At 45.4% G+C, this 23,968-nt stretch overlaps 1 protein-coding gene across 1 annotated transcript; it reads left to right on the top strand.

Moving 5' to 3' along the window:
• Positions 1–313: 313 nt before the first annotated feature.
• Positions 314–22,880, top strand: LOC138355789 (trichohyalin-like). Its single transcript, XM_069311316.1, has 3 exons — positions 314–512; positions 18,570–18,625; positions 22,128–22,880. The coding sequence occupies exons 1-3, from the start codon at positions 314–316 to the stop codon at positions 22,878–22,880; spliced, it is 1,008 nt and encodes a 335-aa protein (XP_069167417.1).
• Positions 22,881–23,968: the final 1,088 nt, after the last annotated feature.

The following is a 23,968-nucleotide window of genomic DNA, read 5'->3' as shown; positions in this document are numbered from 1 at the left end:
ACAAATGCGAGACGTGAACGTGAGTGCCGTCATGCTGGCCTGCCGATCGTTACAGAAAAATATACACCCTTGAGAATTTGCCCAGCTTCGCTCCTACCAAATTCAGCCCCGTTTGTTTTGTTTCACGTTGCTGGCAGTTAGATATCTAAATTATTTAAGCGTCTGAAAAAGAGGTGCTGGTGGCAGGGAATTCCTCCCACCAGCTCGTCCTGCCTTTCAACCCAACGAACACTGTAGCATTTTGGGAGGATCTGGAAGTGTTACTGGAAGATAATCGTCTCTAACCTTGTCTCCCACCAGGCAGCAGGGTCGCATGGTGGAGGCGGTGACGCTGCTGGAGGAGAGTCTACGCTACGATGCAACCAACAGGGATGCCGTGTCGACCCTGGCTGGGCTCTACAGTGAGGCCGGACGCTCCACGGAGGCCGAGAGCCTCCACCTGGCACTGTTAGCTGCCCGGCCCTCAGACCCGGTGGTCCACAACAACTACGCCGCCTTCCTCCAGAAGATCGGTGAGTCCATCTTGCCGCCGCAACCCCCACCTCTCCTGTAGAGGAATAGTAAGTGCCTCCACTCCCTTATTTCCAACCCTTCCTCCGAATGGACCCTACGTTTAAATACTAAACGAGGAACGTTTAAATACTAAACGTAATAAGTACATTCCTGACTGTCTGCCATAGTACATATATACACTTAATTGTGCTGTTACATTTACCTCCCCATTATATTCTCATTTTTTGTTAATACACTCAAAATTTATAGGATGAAGTTTTCGTGTTCAATACATAAGTTTTAAATATAAAGAATTTCTTTTTCAGTTTTATTAAACAATAGAGATTTTATACAAAATTTTAAAATATCCTTCTTAAAATTATAAGATAACCAAGATATATCCTGAGTTACTTTATAATTAATTTAAATATTAAATTTATTTAATATTTATTTATTAACTTTAGTTTTGTTTTATTAGTTTATAAAATTGTAATATCAGTATAGCTATATGTTAAGTACTAATTGTATTTAAGAAGCAATAAATGCTATTTACATGCTTGTCCTCCTATACTAAGAAGGTTAGGTTTGGTCGTGGTGTTCTATACAGCTTTTCAGGTAAACCGTAATATCACATATTTTGGTGCGATGCTGGCGATTAAGTGTATTTATGTACTATGCCGATAGTCAGGATTGTACTTATTACATTTAGTATTAAAACGTACTCTTTTATTCGGAGGAAGGGTTGTTTATTTCAGCAGACCAGTGAGCCCGTATCTTCCTTACTGCTAGGAATTGTAAGTATATCAACTTGTTATTAGAATCGATATATAATTGGAGCGCCTATTACTACAATATAATGGGCGATGAAACAACCAATTATTAGTAAGAATAATCAAATTATAGGGCCTTCATGTTTCTTCAAACCTCCCACTTGACTTTGGTTGTTATAACCACTGACGGCAAGTGACATGTGTGTGTACTTAAGGGTTCCTGCTGTGCTGCTGGCAAACTGGGTTTAAATACGTTCCTTGTACACATACATACGATTACTCGCACTCCACATCTATAAATGTTAATCTTTTATCAATATATAAAATATATATAATAGGATAATCGAATAAACTCCAGAATTTCTCCAACTAGTGGAAAATTGCACACCACTGGAGTCTATGTTCTCGGCTCACAATCGGGGATACAGAATTCGATACCCGGATGGGAGAGAGCGGGAAAAACAGGGATGGTTTGGCACGTTTCCTTTCATCTGATGCGTCTGATTCCCTAGCAGTAAATAGGTATCCGTGAGTTAGGTAACTGTTGTGTGTGGCATCCTTGCAAAGATCAGTAATTCAACCAATGTGACATCTCAATATAAATTAGCCTAAAGTACAGGCTTCCAGTCCCCGGCAAAAGGAATTATATGACTCGAATCCACCCATAAGACATTAAGGCTTCTCACGTATTTTATGTTTAAATTTCTTAATCTCACTAAGAAGTCTCTCTCTCTCTCACACACACACACACACACACACACACACACACACACACACACATACATAGTTACTGAGATCCTTAAAGAGGTAAGGATGGAGGAAACTAACCAAAATGTTGAAAAGGTTTTTCAGGCTTGGAAAGTACAACAAGGACAGAAGCCGAATGATAAAGGTGGTGTTCATGAGCGAAATCACGAAAGAGGAACTGTTAGCAAGGAAGTGCTGTCTAGCAAATGCACAGAAGTTCAAAAAAGTATTCCTGCAGAGGGATATGACAAGGGAAGAGAGAAAACGGGCAGCAGACGTGAGGAAGCAGCTCAGGAAGAGAGAAAGGAATCAGAGAACCACAACCCCAAACCCTACAATCCAGAGGGGAGTGGGGAACCCTCTTCAAACAATGCAACAGCGACAGGGAGTGGGGCACTACCCTCACATTCTACCCAACAGACACCGTGCATGCCCCATCCCCTGTCAGCCCCCCACTAAGTAACCACCTAGGGCACCCTCCCCCCACCCATCCCCCTCCTCCCACTCACCCCCCTCCTCCCACTCACCCCCCTCCTCCCACTCACCCCCTCTCCCCAGGACCTCCCTTCTCCCCCATCCCCCCAAGCCCTCCCTTCTCCCACATGCCCTCCCATCTCTCCCACCCCCAAGCCCTTAGTTCTCCCCTGCCCCCCACTCTCGCCCACCCCACCTAAGTCTTCCCCTCTCCACCACTCCCCTAAACCCTCCCTTCTTCCTCACCCAGCTCCGCCTTCCTTCCCCCCCCCAAGCCCTCCCCCCTTTTATGCCCCCCAAGCCCCCCCCCCATCTCCCAAAGCCTCTCCTTCCCCCATGCTCTCCCAACCCTCCCCCTCTCATTCTCCCCCCTATCCTCCCCCTCTCTCCCACCCCCCAAGCCCTTCCTCCTTCTCCCCGTACCAAATCCTCCCAGCTCCCACTCACGCCAGATCCTACAGTTTCCCCCCCCCCCCCCTCAGAGGAGAAGCAGAAGAGAGTCAGTTTCAGGGTGATGTACTCGAACATATTTGGGATCACAAGCAAGACAAGTGAACTAAGGGGAAGAGCACAAGAAGTGAACCTAGATGTAATCGGACTCACGGAAATAAAACTCTCTGGAATCATAACGAATGCCGTGTTTCCCCAGGAGTACACAGTAATAAAGAAAGAGAGGGAAGGTAGGGGAGGAGGCGGAGTGGCCCTACTCATGAGAAAGGAATGGAGTTTTAAGGAGATGGCTATCCCAGGCTGTGAGGGTTTCAGAGACTACATAGCAGGCACCATGACAATGGGAGGACCAAAAATAGTAGTTGCAGTAATATACAACCCTCCTCCAAATGACAGAAGACCCAGTCAAGTGTACAAAAACAACAACATGGCAGTTAACACTATAATTGAGAAGGCAGCCTCTGCTGCCTGTAGAAATAGATCCCACCTGCTCAACATGGGGGACTTCAATCACGGAAGGATTGACTGGGAGAATAAGGAACCGCATGGAGGCGAGGATACGTGGAGAGCCAAACTACTGGAGGTGGTGACTACTAACTTTTTAATTCAGCATGTCAGAGAACCCACAATGATGAGAGGAAATGACGAACCAGCGAGACTCGACTTGATCTTCACTCTGAACGACTCCGACATAAGAGAAATCGGTTTGAGGCCCCAGTAGGAATGAGCGACCACAGTGTACTGGTGTTTGAGTACCTGATTGAAGAAGGATTATTGAACTCGAGGATAAGAAAATTCCTAACAGATATAGCATGGGAAACAGAGCTCAGGGGAAAGACGGTCCAAGATATGATGGACTACATCACGCAGAAGTGCAAGGACGCAGCAAACAAGTTTGTCCCAGTCCAAAAGGAAAACAGTGAAATGAAGATGAGAAACCCATGGCTTAATCAGAGATGTAGGCTAGCTAAGCAGCAAAGTAAAAGGGCATGGAGAAACTATAGGAATAACAGGACACTGGAGAGCAGAGAAAGATACCAGAATGCCAGAAATGAATATGTCAGGATGAGAAGAGAGGCAGAAAGACAATACGAAAATGACATCGCAAGCAAGGCAGACTCAGCCTAAATTGTTGCATACCCACATCAGGAGAAAAACAACAGTAAAGGAACAGGTTATGAAATTAAGGATAGGGGCAGAAGGATTCACTACAAGCGACAAAGAAGTGTGTGAGTAACTGAATAAGAAATTCCAGGAGGTCTTCAACTTAGAGCAAGGAGAAATTCCAGAGATACGCGAGGGAATAGCTAACCAGGAACCACTGGAAGAGTTTGAGATTACCAGCGGGGAAGTAAGGAAGTGTTTACTAGAGTTGGATGTGACAAAGGCTATAGGCCCAGATGGAATCTCCCCTTGGATACTAAAGGAAGGAGCAGAAGAACTGTGCCTACCACTCTCCATAGTGTATAACAAATCACTGGCAACAGGGGAACTGCCAGAAATTTGGAAAGCAGCTGACATAATCCCGATATACAAGAAAGGGGATAGACAGGAAGCACTGAATTACAGACCGGTGCCCCTAACTTGCATACCATGCAAGATGATGGAGAAGATTGTGCGAAGAAAGCTAGTGGAGCATCTGGAGCGAAAGAACTTTGTAACACAGCATCAACATGGGTTCAGGGATGGCAAGTCCTGCCTCACAGGGTTACTTGAATTCTACGACCAGGCAACAAAAATAAGGCAGGAAAGAGAAGGGTGGGCAGACTGCATATTTTTAGATTGTCAGAAAGCCTTTGATACAGTGCCACACAAGAGGCTAGTGAAAAAGCTGGAGATGCAGGCTGGAGTGAAAGAGAAGGTACTCCATTGGATAAGGGAGTACCTAAGCAACAGGAGACAACGATTCAGTGTGAGGGGTGAGGTCTCATATTGGCGAGACGTTACGAGTGGAGTACCACAGGGGTCAGTCCTTGTACCTATACTGTTTCTGATATATGTAAATGATCTCCCAGATGGTATAGAACCGTTTCTCTCAATGTTTGCCGATGATGCAAAAATTATGAGGAGGATTGAAACTGAGGATGATAGTAGGAGGCTACAAGATGACCTAGACAGACTGAGTGAATGGTCCAACAAGTGACTGTTGAAGTTCAACCCGAGTAAATGCAAAGTAATGAAACTAGGCGGTGGAAACAGGAGGCCAGACACAGGATACAGAATAGGAGATGAAGTACTAAATGAAACGGACAGAGAGAAAGATCTAGGAGTTGATATCACACCAAACCTGTCTCCTGAAGCCCACGTAAAAAGAATAACGTCTGCGGCATATGCGAGGCTGGCTAACTTCAGAACAGCCTTCAGGAACCTGTGTAAGGAATCATTCAGAATCTTGTATACCATATATGTAAGACCAATCCTGGAGTATGCGGCCCCAGCATGAAGCCCGTACCTTGTCATGCACAAGACGAAGCTGGAAAAAGTTCAAAGGTATGCCACTAGACTAGTCCCAGAACTAAGAGGCATGAGATACGAGGAAAGGCTGCGGGAAATGCACCTTACGATACTGGAAGACAGAAGAGTAAGGGGAGACATGATCACAACCTACAAAATCCTCAGGGGAATCGACCGGGAAAACAAGGATAAACTATTGAACACTGGTGGTACGCGAACAAGGGGACACAGGTGGAAACTGAGTACCCACATGAGCTACAGGCACGTTAGAAAGAACTTTTTCAGTGTCAGAGTAGTTAATGGACGGAATGCATTAGGCAGTGATGTGGTGGAGGCTGACTCCATACACAGTTTCAAATGTAGATATGACAGAGCCCAGTAGGCTCAGGAATCGGTACACCAGTTGATCAACATTTGAGAGGCGGTTCCAAAGAGCCAAAGCTCAACCCCCGCAAACACAAATAGGTGAGTACACACACACAAACACACACACACACACACACACACACACACACACACACACACACACACACACACACACACACACATACACACACACACAATGTCCTCTTGGACATTTTCAAGAGGAAACTAGATTTATTCCTCCAAGGAGTGCCGGACCAACCGGGCTGTGGTGGGTATGTGGGCCTGCGGGCCGCTCCAAGCAACAGCCTGGTGGACCAAACTCTCACAAGTCGAGCCTGGCCTCGGGCCGGGCTTGGGGAGTAGAAGAACTCCCAGAACCCCATCAACCAGGTATCAACCAGGTATCACACACACACACGCATGTATAGATGTGGATTGCGAGTAATCGTATGTGTACAAGGAACGTATTTAACCCAGTTTGCAAACAGCAACATGGGTTCTGGAAAGGGAAATCGTGGGGCTAACTAACCTTTTTTGGAATTCTATGATAAAATAACAAGGATAAGACAGGACAGAGAAGGTTGGGCAGACTGCATATTTCTGGACTGCCAAAAAGCCTTTGATACAGTACCGCACATGAGACTACTGTTCAAACTCGAGAAGCAGGCGGGGGTGGGAGGAAAGGCCCTAGCATGGATAAGGAACTACCTAACAGGAAGGAGCCAAAGAGTTACGGTAAGGGGCGAGAAGTCGGACTGGCGAACAGTAATGAGTGGAGTACCTCAAGGATCGGTGCTGGGACCAATTCTATTTCTAATATATCTTAACAGCATTTTTACAAGAGTAGAGTCCTACATGCCGATGTTCGCGGATGACGCAAAGTTGATGAGAGGAGTTGTGACAGATGAGGATTGCAGGATCCTCCAAGAGGACCTGAACAGAATGCAGAGATGGTCAGAGAAATGGCTACTGGAGTTCAACACGAGCAAATATAAAGTTATGGAAATGGGACTAGGTGATAGGAGACCAAAGGGACAGTACACAATGAATGGGATCTGCCTACCTGTGACGACGCGAGAAAGAGACCTGGGCGTGGACGTAACACCTAATCTATCTCCTGAAGCACAAATAAATAGGATAACGACACCAGCGTACTCTACACTGGCAAAAGTTAGAGCATCATTCAGAAACCTAAGTAAGGAGGCATTTTGGGCGCTTTACACTGTCTACGTGAGGCCAGTCTTAGAGTATGCCGCCACATCCATGGAGTCCACATCTGAAGAAACATAAAATGAAACTGGAATAGGTTCAGAGGTTTGCAACAAGACTCGTCCCAGAGTTACGAGGGATGGGGTATGAAGTGCGCCAGAAGGAACTGTTCCTTACGACACTAGAAAAAAAGAAGGGAGAGGGGGGGACATGATAGGAACGTAAACAATACTCAGGGGGATTGACAGAGTGGACAGAGACGAAATGTTCACACGGAATAGTAACAGAACGAGGGGACATGGGTGGAAGCTGGAAACTCATGAGTCATAGAGTTAGGAAGTTTTCTTTTAGCGTGAGAGTAGTGGGAAAATGGAATGCACTTAAGGAACAGTTGTGGAAGCAAAATACTATTCATAATTTTAAAATTAGGTGTGATAGGGAAATAGGACCGGGATCTTTGCTGCAAACATCCGATGCTCGAAAAGCGGGATCCAAGAGTCAATGTTCGATCCTGCAGACACAAATAGGTGAGTACAAATAGGTGAGTACACACACACACACACTCACCTTATCGTCACTCAAGACTCGCCATACAGGTGATGATAATACATTACGCATTCATCATATATAAACTTATTTCTTTAATGAACAAACATGCATACAAGTAACATTCAGAAACCACAATAGCGTGATGCATCAAATGAACAAATCCACAAGGGCCGTGACGAGGGTTCGAACCTACGTCGATTTGAACCTACGTCTGATTAGATTATATTCAAGCTAAAATATTTTGTGTTCAGAGAGCCATTAATTAATGTTGATTTTGTCGTTAAGTATAAAATTTTGTTCGAGGTTCAATCACACTTATTTCCACCATTACATAAAGTATTACGGGGCAGCTAATGGTCGCGATAAACAGTATTTGAAGAGCTTTACTGTGCCTCCCTCCTCCCCCCCCCCCGGGCCCTCCCTATTGTACCCCCTTCCATGTGGGCCCCCTGCCCCCCCACTCCCCTCCCTGCCGTATAGGTCTGCCCCCTAACTCCCTGACAAGTGAGTGGACAGCACTCTGGATTCGAGGTCCTGAGGTTCCGGGTTCGATCCCCGGTGGAGGCGGAAACGGATTGGGTGTTTCTTTCACCCTGATGCCTCTGTTCATCTAGCAGTAAATAGGTACCTGGTAGTTAGACAGCTGGTACGGGCTGCTTCCTGGGGGTGTGTAACAAAAAAGAGGCCTCGTCGAGGACCGGGCCGCGGGGACACTAAGCCCCGAAATTATCTCAAGATAACCTCAAGATAATCCCCCACTGGAGCCCCCCTATCCACCACTCCCTGCCCTACAGGTGGGCACCTAACCCATTGTTACCTAACCCCCCACGTTGGACGTGCTCCTCATCGTCCAATCTGGCTTGCTCAGCCGAGGCTCCCACCTCTCCTTCCCTCCCTGGTGGTCTGAATAATTATTATTTTGTTAATCTCTGCCCTGGGACCTGAACACGTTCAGACCTCCGCGTCATGTACGACTAGCGCCTGTGAGCGCTATCATCATCTGGCGGGCTGTAGATCGTGTCTGGCGATGTGCAGCTGCATCTTTGATCGTCAGGGGCCGCTAGGGACAAGTTGGTCGGGAGATGAAAGATGAATCAAGCCGTCAGTGGCAGAGAAAACCACCCCGGTCACCGCCGCCTTGGCAATGTATTGTGTGATATAACAATATATTGGTGGTGGGAGAGGCCCCGCCCCACTCTTCCAGGTGAGGTGAGGTGTGGGGGAGAGAAGCGGGGCCGAGGGGGGGGGAGAGGCGAGGTGAAGCAGGAGGTTAGGGTTCATTACCGCCACCTTACAAATATTTGCAAGATCTTCCCAGACCCAAAGTAAAACAGGATTATATATATATATATATAATCTTTGGACAACACCCACCAGTGGGACTCGAACCCAGAAAGCACAACTACCTTCCAGTAGCTGCCATAACTAGTATGCTTTAACCCACTACACCATCAGACCCTACAAAAGAAGTAGAGAGTTCGAGATATATATACATCCCAAGCATCTTCCACTTCCCGAGGGCACCAGATGAGTGTGGGGTCAGTCTGCATTTTTCGTCAAGCCACTGTCAATGTGAGAGAACTCGTGTCATTGACACTGTCAATGTCTCTCACATTGACAGTGGCTTGACGAAAAATGCAGACTGACCCCACACTTATCTGGTGCCCTCGGGAAGTGGAAGATGTTTGGGATGTATATATATCTCGAACTCTCTACTTCTTTTGTAGGGTCTGATGGTGTAGTGGGTTAAAGCATACTAGTTATGGCAGCTACTGGAAGGTAGTTGTGCTTTCTGGGTTCGAGTCCCACTGGTGGGTGTTGTCCAAAGATTATTAATCTTCACTTGTGGTTTATGCAAGTATAGGCTTATATATATATATATATATATATATATATATATATATATATATATATATATATATATATATATATATATATATATATATATATATATATATATATGCAGAATAACCACATGTGAAAAATAGAAAATGCTTAACGCGTTTTCGGCTAATTCGCCTTCATCAGAGCAAAGTAGAATCAATGGTCACTGGGTAGAATCACCGGGTAGAATCACCGGGCCGGGTTATTCTGCATACTTGGATCAGTGTTTTTGTGTTCATTGTTGCATATATATATATATATATATATATATATATATATATATATATATATATATATATATATATATATATATATATATATATGAATGAAAACTCACACCCCAGAAGTGACTCGAACCCATACTCCCAGAAGCAACGCAACTGGTAACTACAGGGCGCCTTAATCCACTTGACCATCACGGCCGTCAAAAGGAAGTGATAGCCGAGGCTATTTGAGCCACTTCCCCGACGGCAACTCGGATGGTAATCTTGGGCATAGCATTTCACCAAATCACCTCATTCTTTGGGGCACACGTAAGGAACACAAATGCGAACAAGCCTGAATGGTCCCCAGGACTATATGCGAATGAAAACTCACACCCCAGAAGTGACTCGAAGCCATACTCCCAGAAGCAACGCAACTGGTAACTACAGGGCGCCTTGATCCACTTGACCATCACGGCCGTCAAAAGGAAGTGATAGCCGAGGCTATTTGAGCCACTTCCCGACGGCAACTCGGATGGTAATCTTGGGCATAGCATTTCACCAAATCACCTCATTCTTTGGGGCACATGTAAGGAACACAAATGCGAACAAGCCTGAATGGTCCCCAGGACTATATGCGAATATTTGTGTTCCTCACGTGTGCCCCAAAGAATGAGGTGATTTGGTGAAATGCTATGCCCAAGATTACCATCCGAGTTGCCGTCGGGGAAGTGGCTCAAATAGCCTCGGCTATCACTTCCTTTTGACGGCCGTGATGGTCAAGTGGATTAAGGCGCCCTGTAGTTACCAGTTGCGTTGCTTCTGGGAGTATGGGTTCGAGTCACTTCTGGGGTGTGAGTTTTCATTCGCATATAGTCCTGGGGACCATTCAGGCTTGTTCGCATTTGTGTTCCTCACGTGTGCCCCAAAGAATGAGGTGATTTGGTGAAATGCTATGCCCAAGATTACCATCCGAGTTGCCGGCGGGGAAGTGGTTCAAATAGCTTCGGCTATCACTTCCTTTTGACGGCCGTGATGGTCAAGTGGATTAAGGCGCCCTGTAGTTACCAGTTGCGTTGCTTCTGGGAGTATGGGTTCGAGTCACTTCTGGGGTGTGAGTTTTCATTCGCATATAGTCCTGGGGACCATTCAGGCTTGTTCGCATTTGTGTTCCTCACGTGTGCCCCAAAGAATGAGGTGATTTGGTGAAATGCTATGCCCAAGATTACCATCCGAGTTGCCGTCGGGGAAGTGGCTTAAATAGCCTCGGCTATCACTTCCTTTTGACGGCCGTGATGGTCAAGTGGATTAAGGCACCCTGTAGTTACCAGTTGCGTTGCTTCTGGGAGTATGGGTTCGAGTCACTTCTGGGGGTGTGAGTTTTCATTCGCATATAGTCCTGGGGACCATTCAGGCTTGTTCGCATTTGTGTTCCTCACGTGTGCCCCAAAGAATGAGGTGATTTGGTGAAATGCTATGCCCAAGATTACCATCCGAGTTGCCGTCGGGGAAGTGGCTCAAATAGCCTCGGCTATCACTTCCTTTTGACGGCCGTGATGGTCAAGTGGATTAAGGCGCCCTGTAGTTACCAGTTGCGTTGCTTCTGGGAGTATGGGTTCGAGTCACTTCTGGGGTGTGAGTTTTCATTCGCATATAGTCCTGGGGACCATTCAGGCTTGTTCGCATATATATATATATATATATATATATATATATATATATATTTATATATATATATATATATATATATATATATATATATATATATATATATATATATATTAAAACGCATTTATGCATTAAGCATAGTCACAGTGTTCTCCCATATTAACAAGGACTTGATGAAAGAACGTGAGTGACCTCTCACCAGCTCTAGTTGCCCATGGGAGGTGGTGATCTTTGGGGGGGTTAAATACCCCGAAATTACCATCTCTTTTAGGGATCTGAGTTTGGTGTAGTGGGTTAAAGGCATACCTGCTATGCCAGTTACTGTGAGGCTTCTGTGCTGGCTAGGGTTCGAGTCTTCTGGTGGGAAAGTGTTCTAAAGTTGTAAAACTTCCCTTGCGTGTTTAAGCAAGTTAGTGCATATATATATATATATATATATATATATATATATATATATATATATATATATATATATATATATATATATATATATTTGTGACGGTTACGCGTTGGTGTTCGGCTGTTTCAAAAGCTAGGGGTATGGCCTCATTACATAAAGAAACAAAAAGAGAAAATATGGAACTTTCGTCTGTGGTAAGGTAATGGGAAGACACACAAAACACAAGTAAATTTAACAATGAAATTTTAATTACGTTAGAAAAGCAAAACATGAATAAAATGGACATAAAAATTGTAACATAAATCAATCAAACAAAATAATAAGAATAATCACTGGCAAAATGAAAAGTTACGTTAATACAAGTGAATAATATACAAGGAGAAATATGAGTGCAGGAATATTGGCTTTAAGCTTCACCTCTCTTAGTACACGTAAGCCAGGGCTTAGTCTACCAATGAGACGTGTTAACTTGTGGAAAGCACGGGATATTCTGAGGGCTGTAGGTCGTGGTGGCCCCAGACATCAGGTAGTGTGGCGGGTGGAGGGAGCAGGTGCGATGTGCAACAGCCAATCAGCGACGTGCAGGCGACGGACAGGTAGTTTGCTGGTTCGAGTGGCGGAGGTGGAGCAGGTGTTCCCGGTGCTGAATTCGTTGGCTCTCTGGCAAACCTTGGTGTTGTACTTGTTGGATATATCTTCTATATTAGTTGTTATTGTTGTTAGGGACGTACTTAGGAGGGAAGAGTAGGCTCAATCTCTCTTGAAGGAGATTATCGTCACAATAAATATATATGCAAACAAGCCTGAATGGTCCCCAGGACTATATGCGACTGAAAACTCACACCCCAGAAGTGACTCGAACCCATACTGCCAGGAGCAACGCAACTGGTATCTACAGGACGCCTTAATCCGCTTGACCATATTAACAGTCACGTTATGGATCCAGTGTTATGTCCGGTCATGATGGTCAAGCGGATTAAGGCGTCCTGTAGATACCATTTGTGTTGCTCCTGGCAGTATGGGTTTGAGTCACTTCTGGGGTGTGAGTTTTCAGTCATATATATATTATATATATATCTATATATATATATATATATATATATGTATATATATATATATATATATATATAAATATATATAAATATATATATATATATATATATATATATATATATATATATATATATATATATATATATATATATATATATATATATATATGAGAACAAGCTTGAATGGTCCCCAAGCATATATGTGAATGAAAACTCCACACCCGAGAAGTGACTCGAACCCGGACCGCCAGGGGCACATTGCAACTGGTGTACACGGTGCCTTAAACAACTCGCCCATCAGTGACCATACAAAAGGCAGTAACAGCCGAAGCTATTTGAACCACCACCCCGACGGCATATTGATGGTAATATTGGGCATAGCTATTTCATCAAATCACCTCATTTTTGTGGGGCCACATGAGCAACACAAATGCAAAGAAGCTTGAATGCTCCCCATGCATATATGTGAATGAAAACTCCACACCCCAGAAGTGACTCGAACCCGGACCGCCAGGAGCACATTTGCTACTCATGTACACAGTGCCTTTACCCACTTGACCATCAATGACCGTACTCTCCGACCAAACTAAATTCCTAAGGGTAACAAAGGACACCACAGCCGAATTGAAGACGAAGATAAACAGATTGATAAAAACTGTGAATGCCAAGAAATCTGGACTCCACCTGCCAAAGGTTATTAGGGAATACAAATCTGGTTATGAGTATGGGAATGTCAAGATCCACAAACCTGGAAACCCACTTCGGCCAATCATCAGCCAGATACCCACACCCACATACAGACTGGCTAAGCGACTCAACTGCTTGCTGACTCCTTATGTACCTTGTGCTTTCAGCCTGAAATCTCCAAAGGAATTCGTTGACTTACTGCGGCGAGCATGGGCCACAGGGATAAGAGCCTCGTTGGATGTAGAGTCACTGTTTACCAACGTACCTGTGGATGAAACAGTCGTGATGAGTGGACAGAGTGTATCGTGATCCAGCTTGTACTCCTCTTGACATATCAGAAAACATGTTAGAAAGCTACTCCAAGCCTGAACTAAACAGGCACCCTTCTTGAATCCAGATGGGCCCATGTATAAGCAAGTAGATGGGGGTTGTCATGGGTTCTTCCCTAGGTGCCCTGTTTGTGAACTTCTACATGGGTACCATCGAGTAGAGGGTCTTAGTTGACATGAACTTGAAACCCGCTATATAATGCAAATATGTTGACGACATTTTCATGCAGGTACCTGATGTCAGACGTCTGCAGCAGCTGAAGAAGGCATTCGAGCAGAATTCTGTGTTAAGTTTCACTTACGAGATGGAGAAAGATGGGAAGCTGCCCTTTCTAGATGTAACAGTCACGGAAAGGAACGGAAACTTCCACACTGCAGTCTACACTAAGGAAACAAACAAAGTTATGTGCCTCAATGACAATAGTGACTGCCCAGACAGGTACAAGAGGAGTGTTGTCAATGCTTACATCGACCGGTTACTCAGTCACAGCTCAGGATGGAAGCAAGTCGATGAAGAACTCTGTAGGGTAAGGCAGGTCCTAGTCAAAATGGCTTCTCTAACGGTTATGTTGAAGACGTCATAAAAAAAAGGTGAAACGCCATGCAACGTCTGAAGAGTCAACTAGCACAACTCTTGTACCCCCTATTAGATTTTACAGTCTTACAGGAACTTCTTTTCGACGGCTCATAAAACTGAAGAAAGGGTCCTGAAAGATATTATTAATAGGAACGTTATCCCTACAGACAAAAATCAGAAAATACAATTGACAATTTACTACAAAAACAAAAAAAACGCCATACAACTCATGAAAAACTCCCCAGACACCAAACAGAACGCCTTGAAGGAAACCAACGTCGTCTATGCTTTCACATGCCCGCTTGGGGACTGTAAGCCCAAAAGAGCTCAGTATATAGGCAAGACAACAACGTCTCTGTCTAGGCGATTAACAATGCACAAACAACAGGGCTCCATCAAGGAACATATAATTTCTTCTCACAACCAGACCATCACCAGAAAAATCTTAACAAGCAACAAAGAAATCATCAATAAATACAGCGATAGCAGGCGGCTTGACATCAGCGAGGCACTACACATCAAAAAGTCAACACCAGCAATCAACAGCCAATTAATGCACAACTATATTCTACCCACTTCAAGACCCCGAACCAACATAGCATTAGCAAGAGAAAGTATGGGCCAATAGGCCTTCTGCAGGTTACTTCCATTCTTATGTTTTCATAACCATTGATTCGTGTTCTGTCATATCTCTGTCACCTCACCCAAAATTTTTGTGCCATATCACTTCACCCATAACTAGTATAAGTATGATGTATGTTATGTGTAGACTAGACTTGAAAACGTAAGAAGCTTACAAAACACGTTCCGGCGTCAGATCAAAAATAAAAATGTAAAGAATGAATTTTGGAAAGTTAATTTTTCCATTATAATCGACAGTGAAGAAAAACGTAATGAATATTGAGAAGATTCGTGTTAGAATTATTAATCTTACCCTATCAGTCATATTCATCCACATATGTTTACAAGAAAGACTGCTACCAAAATATACTAATATATATATATATATATATATATATATATATATATATATATATATATATATATATATATATATATATATATATATATATATTCATATTCAACAGTTCCCTATAGTCACAATTTTTTTTTTTATAACTTCACTGTAAAATATTCTGAATTTCCTAAATAGTTTGAAAATTTTTCTAGGTGGCGTAAATTGAGGGTTTGTCAGCGCGCCACGCCTTAAAGTAGATTTTTACCTGATTTCCTTCTAATCTCATTTTTCCTGAACTTTCTGGGAAAAAGTTTTGTTTTGAATTGTTATTTTCTTTCGAGGGCAGCACTTCTCATCCCTCACACCCTAAAATGTGCCAACTAATTTTTTTCCTTGTGACCGTAATTTTCCATGTAATCTGCGTTTTTCCTTTTCCTGTAATATATTTTTAACATCGTAATTATTTGATTTCTGAGTGGACCACAGCCAAACTAACGCATCTTTAATACATTCTTTGATTTTGCTCAAACTGTCATTTCCTCTTATACAGGATTAAGAATTAATTACATTTTCTTGAATTATGTCTAAAATTTCGGGATGAAGGAATTAAGGCTCCGTGCAAATGTAAGGTTGTTTAAGACTTGATATATATAAATTACCTACCAATATATGTCTTTACTACCTATATACTGCTTATATACTACTACTACTTATATATAAACTACCGTGCACTAGCATACGGCCCTCGTACTGCCTCATACTTGGGGATAGTTATATATACATCTCTACAACCCGTCCTTCCGCTTATTGCGTCGCATTATCAACGGAATCAACCAAATCCTAATAAATACGATTTGTAAAGCATCAAGCACCGTAATATTGACGCTTTATATGCATAGCCCTCGACGGGTTAAGGGGGTTGTTTAGGTGTGTACGTTTTTGGTTAGGCAAAACTGTTGTAGTATTACGGAGTGGCAACCCGATAACCGGTTGTCATATCACTGAGTGCATAAGGTTATCTTGAGGTTATCTTGAGATGATTTCGGGGCTTTAGTGTCCCCGCGGCCCGGTCCTCGACCAGGCCTCCACCCCCAGGAAGCAGCCCGTGACAGCTGACTAACTCCCAAGTACCTGTTTACTGCTAGGTAACAGGGGCATTCAGGGTGAAAGAAACTTTGCCCATTTGTTTCTGCCTCGTGCGGGAATCGAACCCGCGCCACAGAATTACGAGTCCTGCGCGCTATCCACCAGTCTACGAGGTCCCGCACACAAGGTTAACACATGTGGCCAACCCTTAACACAACAACTCCATCAACCCGCCTCCACTACACTCATCTCCACCACAATCCCTCCTCCACCACAACCCCCCTCCACCACAACCATCTCCACCACAACCCCCCTCTACCACAATCTCAATTCCCCTCGAGCTTCCCAAGAACCCCTTCCATTGCAAACAATTACCAAAACATTTTATTTTTGTGGTGAGACGCCTCCACCACACTCCACCCATTTCCATCTGTAGCCTCTCTATACATTGTTCATCTTTGTCACCATCTTCAACCACTGGGAGTTTAGCCTCAGGACCCCCACCCACTCCCACAGTGAAGACTACCATGTCACTCACTGCTTCAGCCCCCCTGTATGTGATCGATCACATCAGGGGGCTGAATTGACATACCTTCCAGTGAAGTCTATCTCAAACACATCCTTGCATGAATGTGTGTGTGTGTGTGTGTGTGTGTGTGTGTGTGTGTGTGTGTGTGTGTGTGTGTGTGTGTGTGTGTATGTATGTGTGTGTGTGTGTGTGTGTGTGTGTGTGTGTGTGTGTGTGTGTGTACTCACATATTTGTGCTTGCGGGGGTTGAGCTCTGGCTCTTTGGCCCCGCCTCTCAACTATCAATCGACTGGTGTACAGTTTTCTGAGCCTACTGGGCTCTATCATATCTACACTTGAAGCTGTGTATGGAGTCAGCCTCCACCACATCACTTCCTAATGCATTCCATTTGTCTCCTACTCTGACACTGAAAAAATTCTTTCTAACGTCTCTATGGCTCATTTGGGCACTCAATTTTCACCTGTGTCCCGTAGTGCGTGTGCCTCTTGTGGTAAATAGCCTGTCTTTATCTACCCTGTCGATTCCTCTGAGAAACATTTATGTGGTGACCATGTCCCCTCTAACTCTTCTGTCTCCCAGTGACGTGAGGTTAAATTCCCGTAGTCTCTTCTCGTAGCTCATACCCCTCAGTTCGGGTACTAGTCTGGTGGCAAAGCTTTGAACCTTTTCCAGTTTAGTCTTATGCATGACTAGATATGGACTCCATGCTGGAGCCGCATACTCCAAGATTGGTCTGATATATATGGTAAACAAAGTTCTGAAAGATTCTTTACACAAGTTTCTAATGGCCGTTCTTATGTTAGCCAACCTGGCGTATACCGCTGATGTTATCCTCTTGATATGAGCTTCAGGGAACAGGTCTGGCGTGATATCAACCCCCAGGTCTTTCTCTCAGACTCTTGAAGTATTTCATCTCCCAAATGATACCTCGTAACTGGTCTCCTACTCCCTACACCAATCTTCATTACATTACATTTGGTTGGGTTAAACTCTAACAACCTTTTGTTCGACCATTCCTGCAGCGTGTCCAGGTCTTCTTGAAGCCTTAAGCTGTCCTTCTTTGTCTTAATCCTTCTCATAATTTTGGCGTCGTCAGCAAACATTGAGAAGAATGAGTCTATACCCTCTGGGAGATCATTTACGTATATCAGAAATATGATAGGTCCGAGTACAGAGCCCTGTGGGACTCCACTGGTGACTTCACGACAAACTGAGGTTTCACCTTTCACTGTAACTCTCTGCTTCCTATTGCTTAGGTACTCTCTTATCCACTGGAGCGCCAACCAGTTACTCTTGCCTGTTTCTCCAGCTTATGCATCAACCATTTATGGGGTACTGTGTCAAAGGCTTTCCGTGTGTGTGTGTGTAATTACCTAAGTGTAATTAGGTAAGATTAATTACCTAAGTGTAGTTACAGGATTAAAGCAACGCTCGTGGTGTCCCGTCTTCCCAACCTTCTTTGTCATATAACGCTTTGAAACTATTGAAGGTCTTGGCCTCCACCACCTTCTCGCCTAACTTGTTCCAACCGTCTACCACTCTGTTTGCGAAAATGAATTTTCTTATATTTCTTCGGCATCTGTGTTAAGGATTCGAACCTATGAGTATTTCCAGGCACTCACGCCCCAGACAACCAAGCCATGACATGATCAAAATATAAATCTCACAAGTCAATTCCCCACAGATGCCAATGTTGTTTCACCTGATGAGAGGCGACCTTGGTTCGGTCAGCTGGCAAGCGTATGTCAGCGCCGTCAGCTGGCGAGGACAACAAATAGGAATTTCGTCAAGCTCTGGGCTTGACCTGGAGACCGTCAGGACTCCGCCGGTCTTTCCCACAACCTGGCCACGAGTGTGTGTACTCACCTATTTGTGCTTGCAGGATCGAGCATTGACTCTTGGATCCCGCCTTTCCAGCTATCGGTTGTTTACAGCAATGACTCCTGTCCCATTTCCCTATCATATCTAGTTTTAAAAGTATGAATAGTATTTACTTCCACAACCTGTTCCCCAAGTGCATTCCATTTTTCCACTACTCTCACGCTAAAAGAAAACTTCCTAACATCTCTGTGACTCATCTGAGTTTCCAGTTTCCACCCATGTCCCCTCGTTCTGTTATTTTTACGTGTGAACATTTCATCTATTTCCATTTTGTCAATTCCCCTGAGAATTTTATATGTCCCTATCATATCTCCTCTCTTCCTTCTTTTCTCTAGTGTCGTAAGGTTCAGTTCCTTCAGACGCTCTGCATATCCCATCCCTCGAAACTCTGGGACATGCCTCGTCGCAAACTTCTGAACCTTCTCCAGTTTCTTTATGTGTTTCTTCAGGTGGGGGCTCCATGATGGCGCGGCATACTCCAAGACGGGTCTCACGTAGGCAGTGTAAAGCGCCCTAAAAGCCTCCTCATTTAGGTTTCTGAATGAAGTTCTAATTTTCGCCAGTGTAGAGTACGCTGCTGTCGTTATCCTATTTATATGTGCCTCAGGAGTTAGATGAGGTGTCACATCCACTCCCAGGTCTCTTTCTCGAATCGTTACAGGTAGGCTGTTCCCCTTCATTGTGTACTGTCCCTTTGGTCTCCTGTCACCTGATTCCATTTCCATAACTTTACATTTACTGGTGTTAAACTCCAGTAGCCATATCTCTGACCATCTCTGCAACCTGTTTAAGTCCTCTTGGAGGATCCTACAATCCTCGTCTGTCACAACTCTTCTCATTAATTTTGCGTCATCCGCAAACATTGACATGTATGATTCCACTCCTGTAAACATATCATTTACCTAAATTAGAAAGAGGATTGGTCCCAGCACCGATCCTTGAGGTACTCCACTTGTTACTGTTCGCCAGTCCGACTTCTCGCCCCTTACCATTACCCTCTGGCTCCTTCCTGTTAGGTAGTTCTTCACCCATACTAGGGCTTTTCCGTTTACTCCTGCCTGCCTCTCAAGTTTGTATAGCAGTCTCATGTGCGGTACTGTATCAAAGGCCTTTTGGCAGTCAAGAAATATGCAGTCTGCCCAGCCTTCTCTGTCCTGCCTTATCCTTGTTACTTTATCATAGAATTCTAAAAGGTTTGTTAGGCATGATTTCCCTGTCCAGAACCCATGTTGGTGCTTGTTTACAAACCCAATGCTCTCCAGGTGCTCAACAAGTCTTAGCCTAATTATTCTTTCAATTACTTTGCAGGGGATGCTTGTCAGTGATACGGGTCTGTAGTTAAGTGCCTCCTCCCTATCACCTTTCTTGAAAATCGGTACGACATTTGCCTCCTTCCAGCAACTGGGCAATTCTCCAGACATCAGTGACTCATTAAAGATCATTGCCAGAGGCACACTGAGAGCCTGCGCTGCCTCTTTAAGTATCCACGGTGATACTTTGTCTGGTCCAACAGCTTTATTTGCATCCAGTGTTGTCAACTCTTTCATTACCTTCTCTGCTGTCACCTCTATATCTGATAGTCTTTCATCTAGGGTAATCGCTTCTAACAATGGGAGCTGCTCAGGCTCGGTTGTGAACACTCCACGGAATTTTGCATTCAGTACCTTGCAGATTTCCTTGTCGCTTTCTGTATATGCCCCTTCTGTTTTCCTCAGTCTTGTCACTTGGTCATTTACTGACATCTTCCTTCTTATATGGCTATGTAGTAATTTAGGTTGCTTTTTCGCTTTGACTGCAATATCATTCTCATAATTTCTTTCCGACACTCGTCTTATGTTAATGTAATCATTCCTAGCTCTGTTACATCTAATCCTGTTGTCCTCTGTCCTTTGTCTTCTGTACTTCCTCCACTCCCTCCTGCTTCTCACCTTTGCTTCCTGACACTGTCTATTAAACCATGGGTTATTATATTCCCTCCTGCTTTTTTCCTTTATTGTTGGAATAAATCTCTCTTCAGCCTCCTTGCATTTCAATATGACTTGGTTCATCATACCTTGCACTGTTTTACCTCTAAGTTCTTCCTCTCACTGTACTTCTCCCGGGTAGTCCCTTATTCTTCTGTAGTCCCCTTTTCTGTAATCAAATCTCCTTTCCCGGACCTCTTGTCCTTTGGTCACAATTTTAAGCTCCATCATGTAGTCAAAGACTAGGACACAATGGTCACTGGCTCCTAGTGGTATTTCATGTTCCAACTGCTCGATGTCTTCTACATTCTGGGTGAAAATGAGATCTAATAGGCTGGGCGTATCCCCTCCTCTTTCCCTAGTATCTTCTTTCACATGCTGTGTTAGGAAATTGTGTGTGTGTGTGTGTGTGTGTGTGTGTGTGTGTGTGTGTGTGTGTGTGTGTGTGTGTGTGTGTGTGTGTGTGTGTGTGTGTGTGTGTGTGCGCGCGCGCGTGCGCGCCGCTCTGTGATGTGACAGTCACACCAATTCTTTCCTGCACCACACCCATGTGGGGGACCTCCCCCCCTCTCCACCCCACACCCACAGGGGCCCCCCTCTCCACCCCACCACACCCACAGGGGCCCCTTCTCCACCCCCACAGGGGGCCCCCCTCTCCACCCCACCACACCCACAGGGCCCCCCCCCCTCTCCACCCCACCACACCCACAGGGACTTCCCTCTTCACCCTCACCACACCCACAGCGGCCCCCCTCTCCACCCCACCACACCCACAGGGGCCCCTTCTCCATCCCCACAGGGGCCCCCCCCTCTCCACCCCACCACACCCGCAGGGGCTCCTCCTCTCCACCCCACCACACCCACAGGGGCCCCTCTCCACACCCACAGGGGGCGCCTCTCCACCCCCACCACTCTCACAGGGGTGCCTCTCCACCCCCACCACACCCACAGGGGCCCCTGTTCACCCCACCACACCCACAGGGGGCCCCTTCTCCACCCCCACTACACCCACAGTGGCTCCCTCTCCACACCCACAGGGGCCCCTCTCCACCCCCACCACACCCACAGGGGCCCCTCTCCACCCCACCACACCCACAGGGCGCCCCTCTCCACCCCCACCACACCCACAGGGGGGACCCCTCTCCACCCCACCACACCCACAGGGCGCCCCTTTCCACCCCCACCACACCCACAGGGGGGACCCTTCTCCACCCCACCACACCCACAGGGAGGACCCTCTCCCCCCCACCACACCCCTGGGGAGGACCCCCGGCCCCGCCCTCAACAACTCCCTGGGCAAGACGGAAGAACTCATGTCTATTGTAATAGGTCGAGAGCGGAATTCCTTTACCGAAATTTTGTCCTAAAGGTGGAATTCCGAAATTAAATTCCGCCAGGAAGAGGATCGTTACGGTGTGTCGTGCTGGGAATCTTCACTCCACCGTCAGGAGCGAGAGGTCTCGTCTCCTCCGTCAGGAGCGAGAGGTCTCGTCTCCGCCGTCAGGAGCGAGAGGTCTCGTGTACTCCGTCAGGAGCGAGAGGTCTCGTCTCCTCCGTCAGGAGCGAGAGGTCTCGTCTCCTCCGTCAGGAGCGAGAGGTCTCGTCTCCTCCGTCAGGAGCGAGAGGTCTCGTCTCCTCCGTCAGGAGCAAGAGGTCTCGTCTCCTACGTCAGGAGCGAGAGGTCTCGTCTCCGCCGTCAGGAGCGAGAGGTCTCGTCTCCGCCGTCAGGAGCGAGAGGTCTCGTCTCCGCCGTCAGGAGCGAGAGGTCTCGTCTCCTACGTCAGGAGCGAGAGGTCTCGTCTCCGCCGTCAGGAGCGAGAGGTCTCGTCTCCTACGTCAGGAGCGAGAGGTCTCGTCTCCTACGTCAGGAGCGAGAGGTCTCGTCTCCGCCGTCAGGAGCGAGAGGTCTCGTCTCCGCCGTCAGGAGCGAGAGGTCTCGTCTCCTACGTCAGGAGCGAGAGGTCTCGTCTCCTACGTCAGGAGCGAGAGGTCTCGTCTCCGCCGTCAGGAGCGAGAGGTCTCGTCTCCGCCGTCAGGAGCGAGAGGTCTCGTCTCCGCCGTCAGGAGCGAGAGGTCTCGTCTCCGCCGTCAGGAGCGAGAGAGACGTGCACCCGCAGGAGATGAAGACGGACACTACCACGCCGCCCTGATGCTGGTGTCGGGAACCAGTCACGTGCCCAAGTAAGAGCCACATTGATGAGCTGCCATTCATCTGTCAATCACAGGCGGTGACAGGAAATTAATAATCAATTATTGCTTGATCAGTGTTATTTTTACACACAATAATTATTTAATTATCATATGTACTATTCACATTACCCACTTCAATTATTTCCTCAACCTTGCTATACATTCATTTTATTCCTATTTATTATCCATATCATTGTCAATGGAATGAAAACTACAAACTATATTATATTTATCAATATAATATAGTTTGTCAATTGTTTATCTATTAGTCTATTCGTTTATTTTGTGTTAAAAATATGTTTTCTTGTTGGCCTGGTGACCGTCACAGTTCTAGCGAGACAATGGTTCTGTGCTTCAAGCAATACCTGTAATCATGCAGAAAACAATCATGCAACAGTAAAATTGAATCGCGCCGCAGTAGCCAACATTTTGAGTCCTACGAGGAGGCGGGCAAGAGCCTCTCCTTAAACTGTTTAGACCAAACAAATAAAGGAAACATCAGAATGCCTATTGACCCATACGAGGCAACTCCGCCAACCCAAACTCCTCCATATGTGAAATATATCCAATGGTCCCACTAATATGTACGTCATTCTAACACTCAAGCACTCGTCGAATCTAAATAACTTTGTGAATGGCCCATTAGGCCTACGGAGAAGAACAAAAACTTAAAAATACTTAAACAGTAAAAAAATAAGAGAAGCCTTTTATGCCTGACTAATTTAAATCATTTTTTAACACAGTGACCCAATTCTGTCACAGCCGGTATAAAAGTATTCCTTAGATTTCGACATTTTTCTTAGTCATTTAAAAAAAAGGAAAGTAAAGAAGTTGCTTCAAAGGCGACACTGGAAGAGGTCAAATAAAATGCACTTGAATATTACATTTCCAAGTTCAGATATTTGTTATTTGTCACCACTCAATAGTGTTCTGAGACCTGAGGAGGGTTTCCAAGGCCTGACGGGGGAGGGGGTCCAGGACTTGACGAGGGGGTCCAGGACTTGACGAGGGGGTCCAGGACTTGACGAGGGGGTCCAGGACTTGACGA

This window comes from Procambarus clarkii, chromosome 69 (genome assembly GCF_040958095.1).
Source record: "Procambarus clarkii isolate CNS0578487 chromosome 69, FALCON_Pclarkii_2.0, whole genome shotgun sequence".
NCBI classification, from domain to species: domain Eukaryota; kingdom Metazoa; phylum Arthropoda; class Malacostraca; order Decapoda; family Cambaridae; genus Procambarus; species Procambarus clarkii.
Note: the sequence above shows the minus strand (reverse complement) of the source record. Positions and strands in the feature narration are given on the sequence as shown.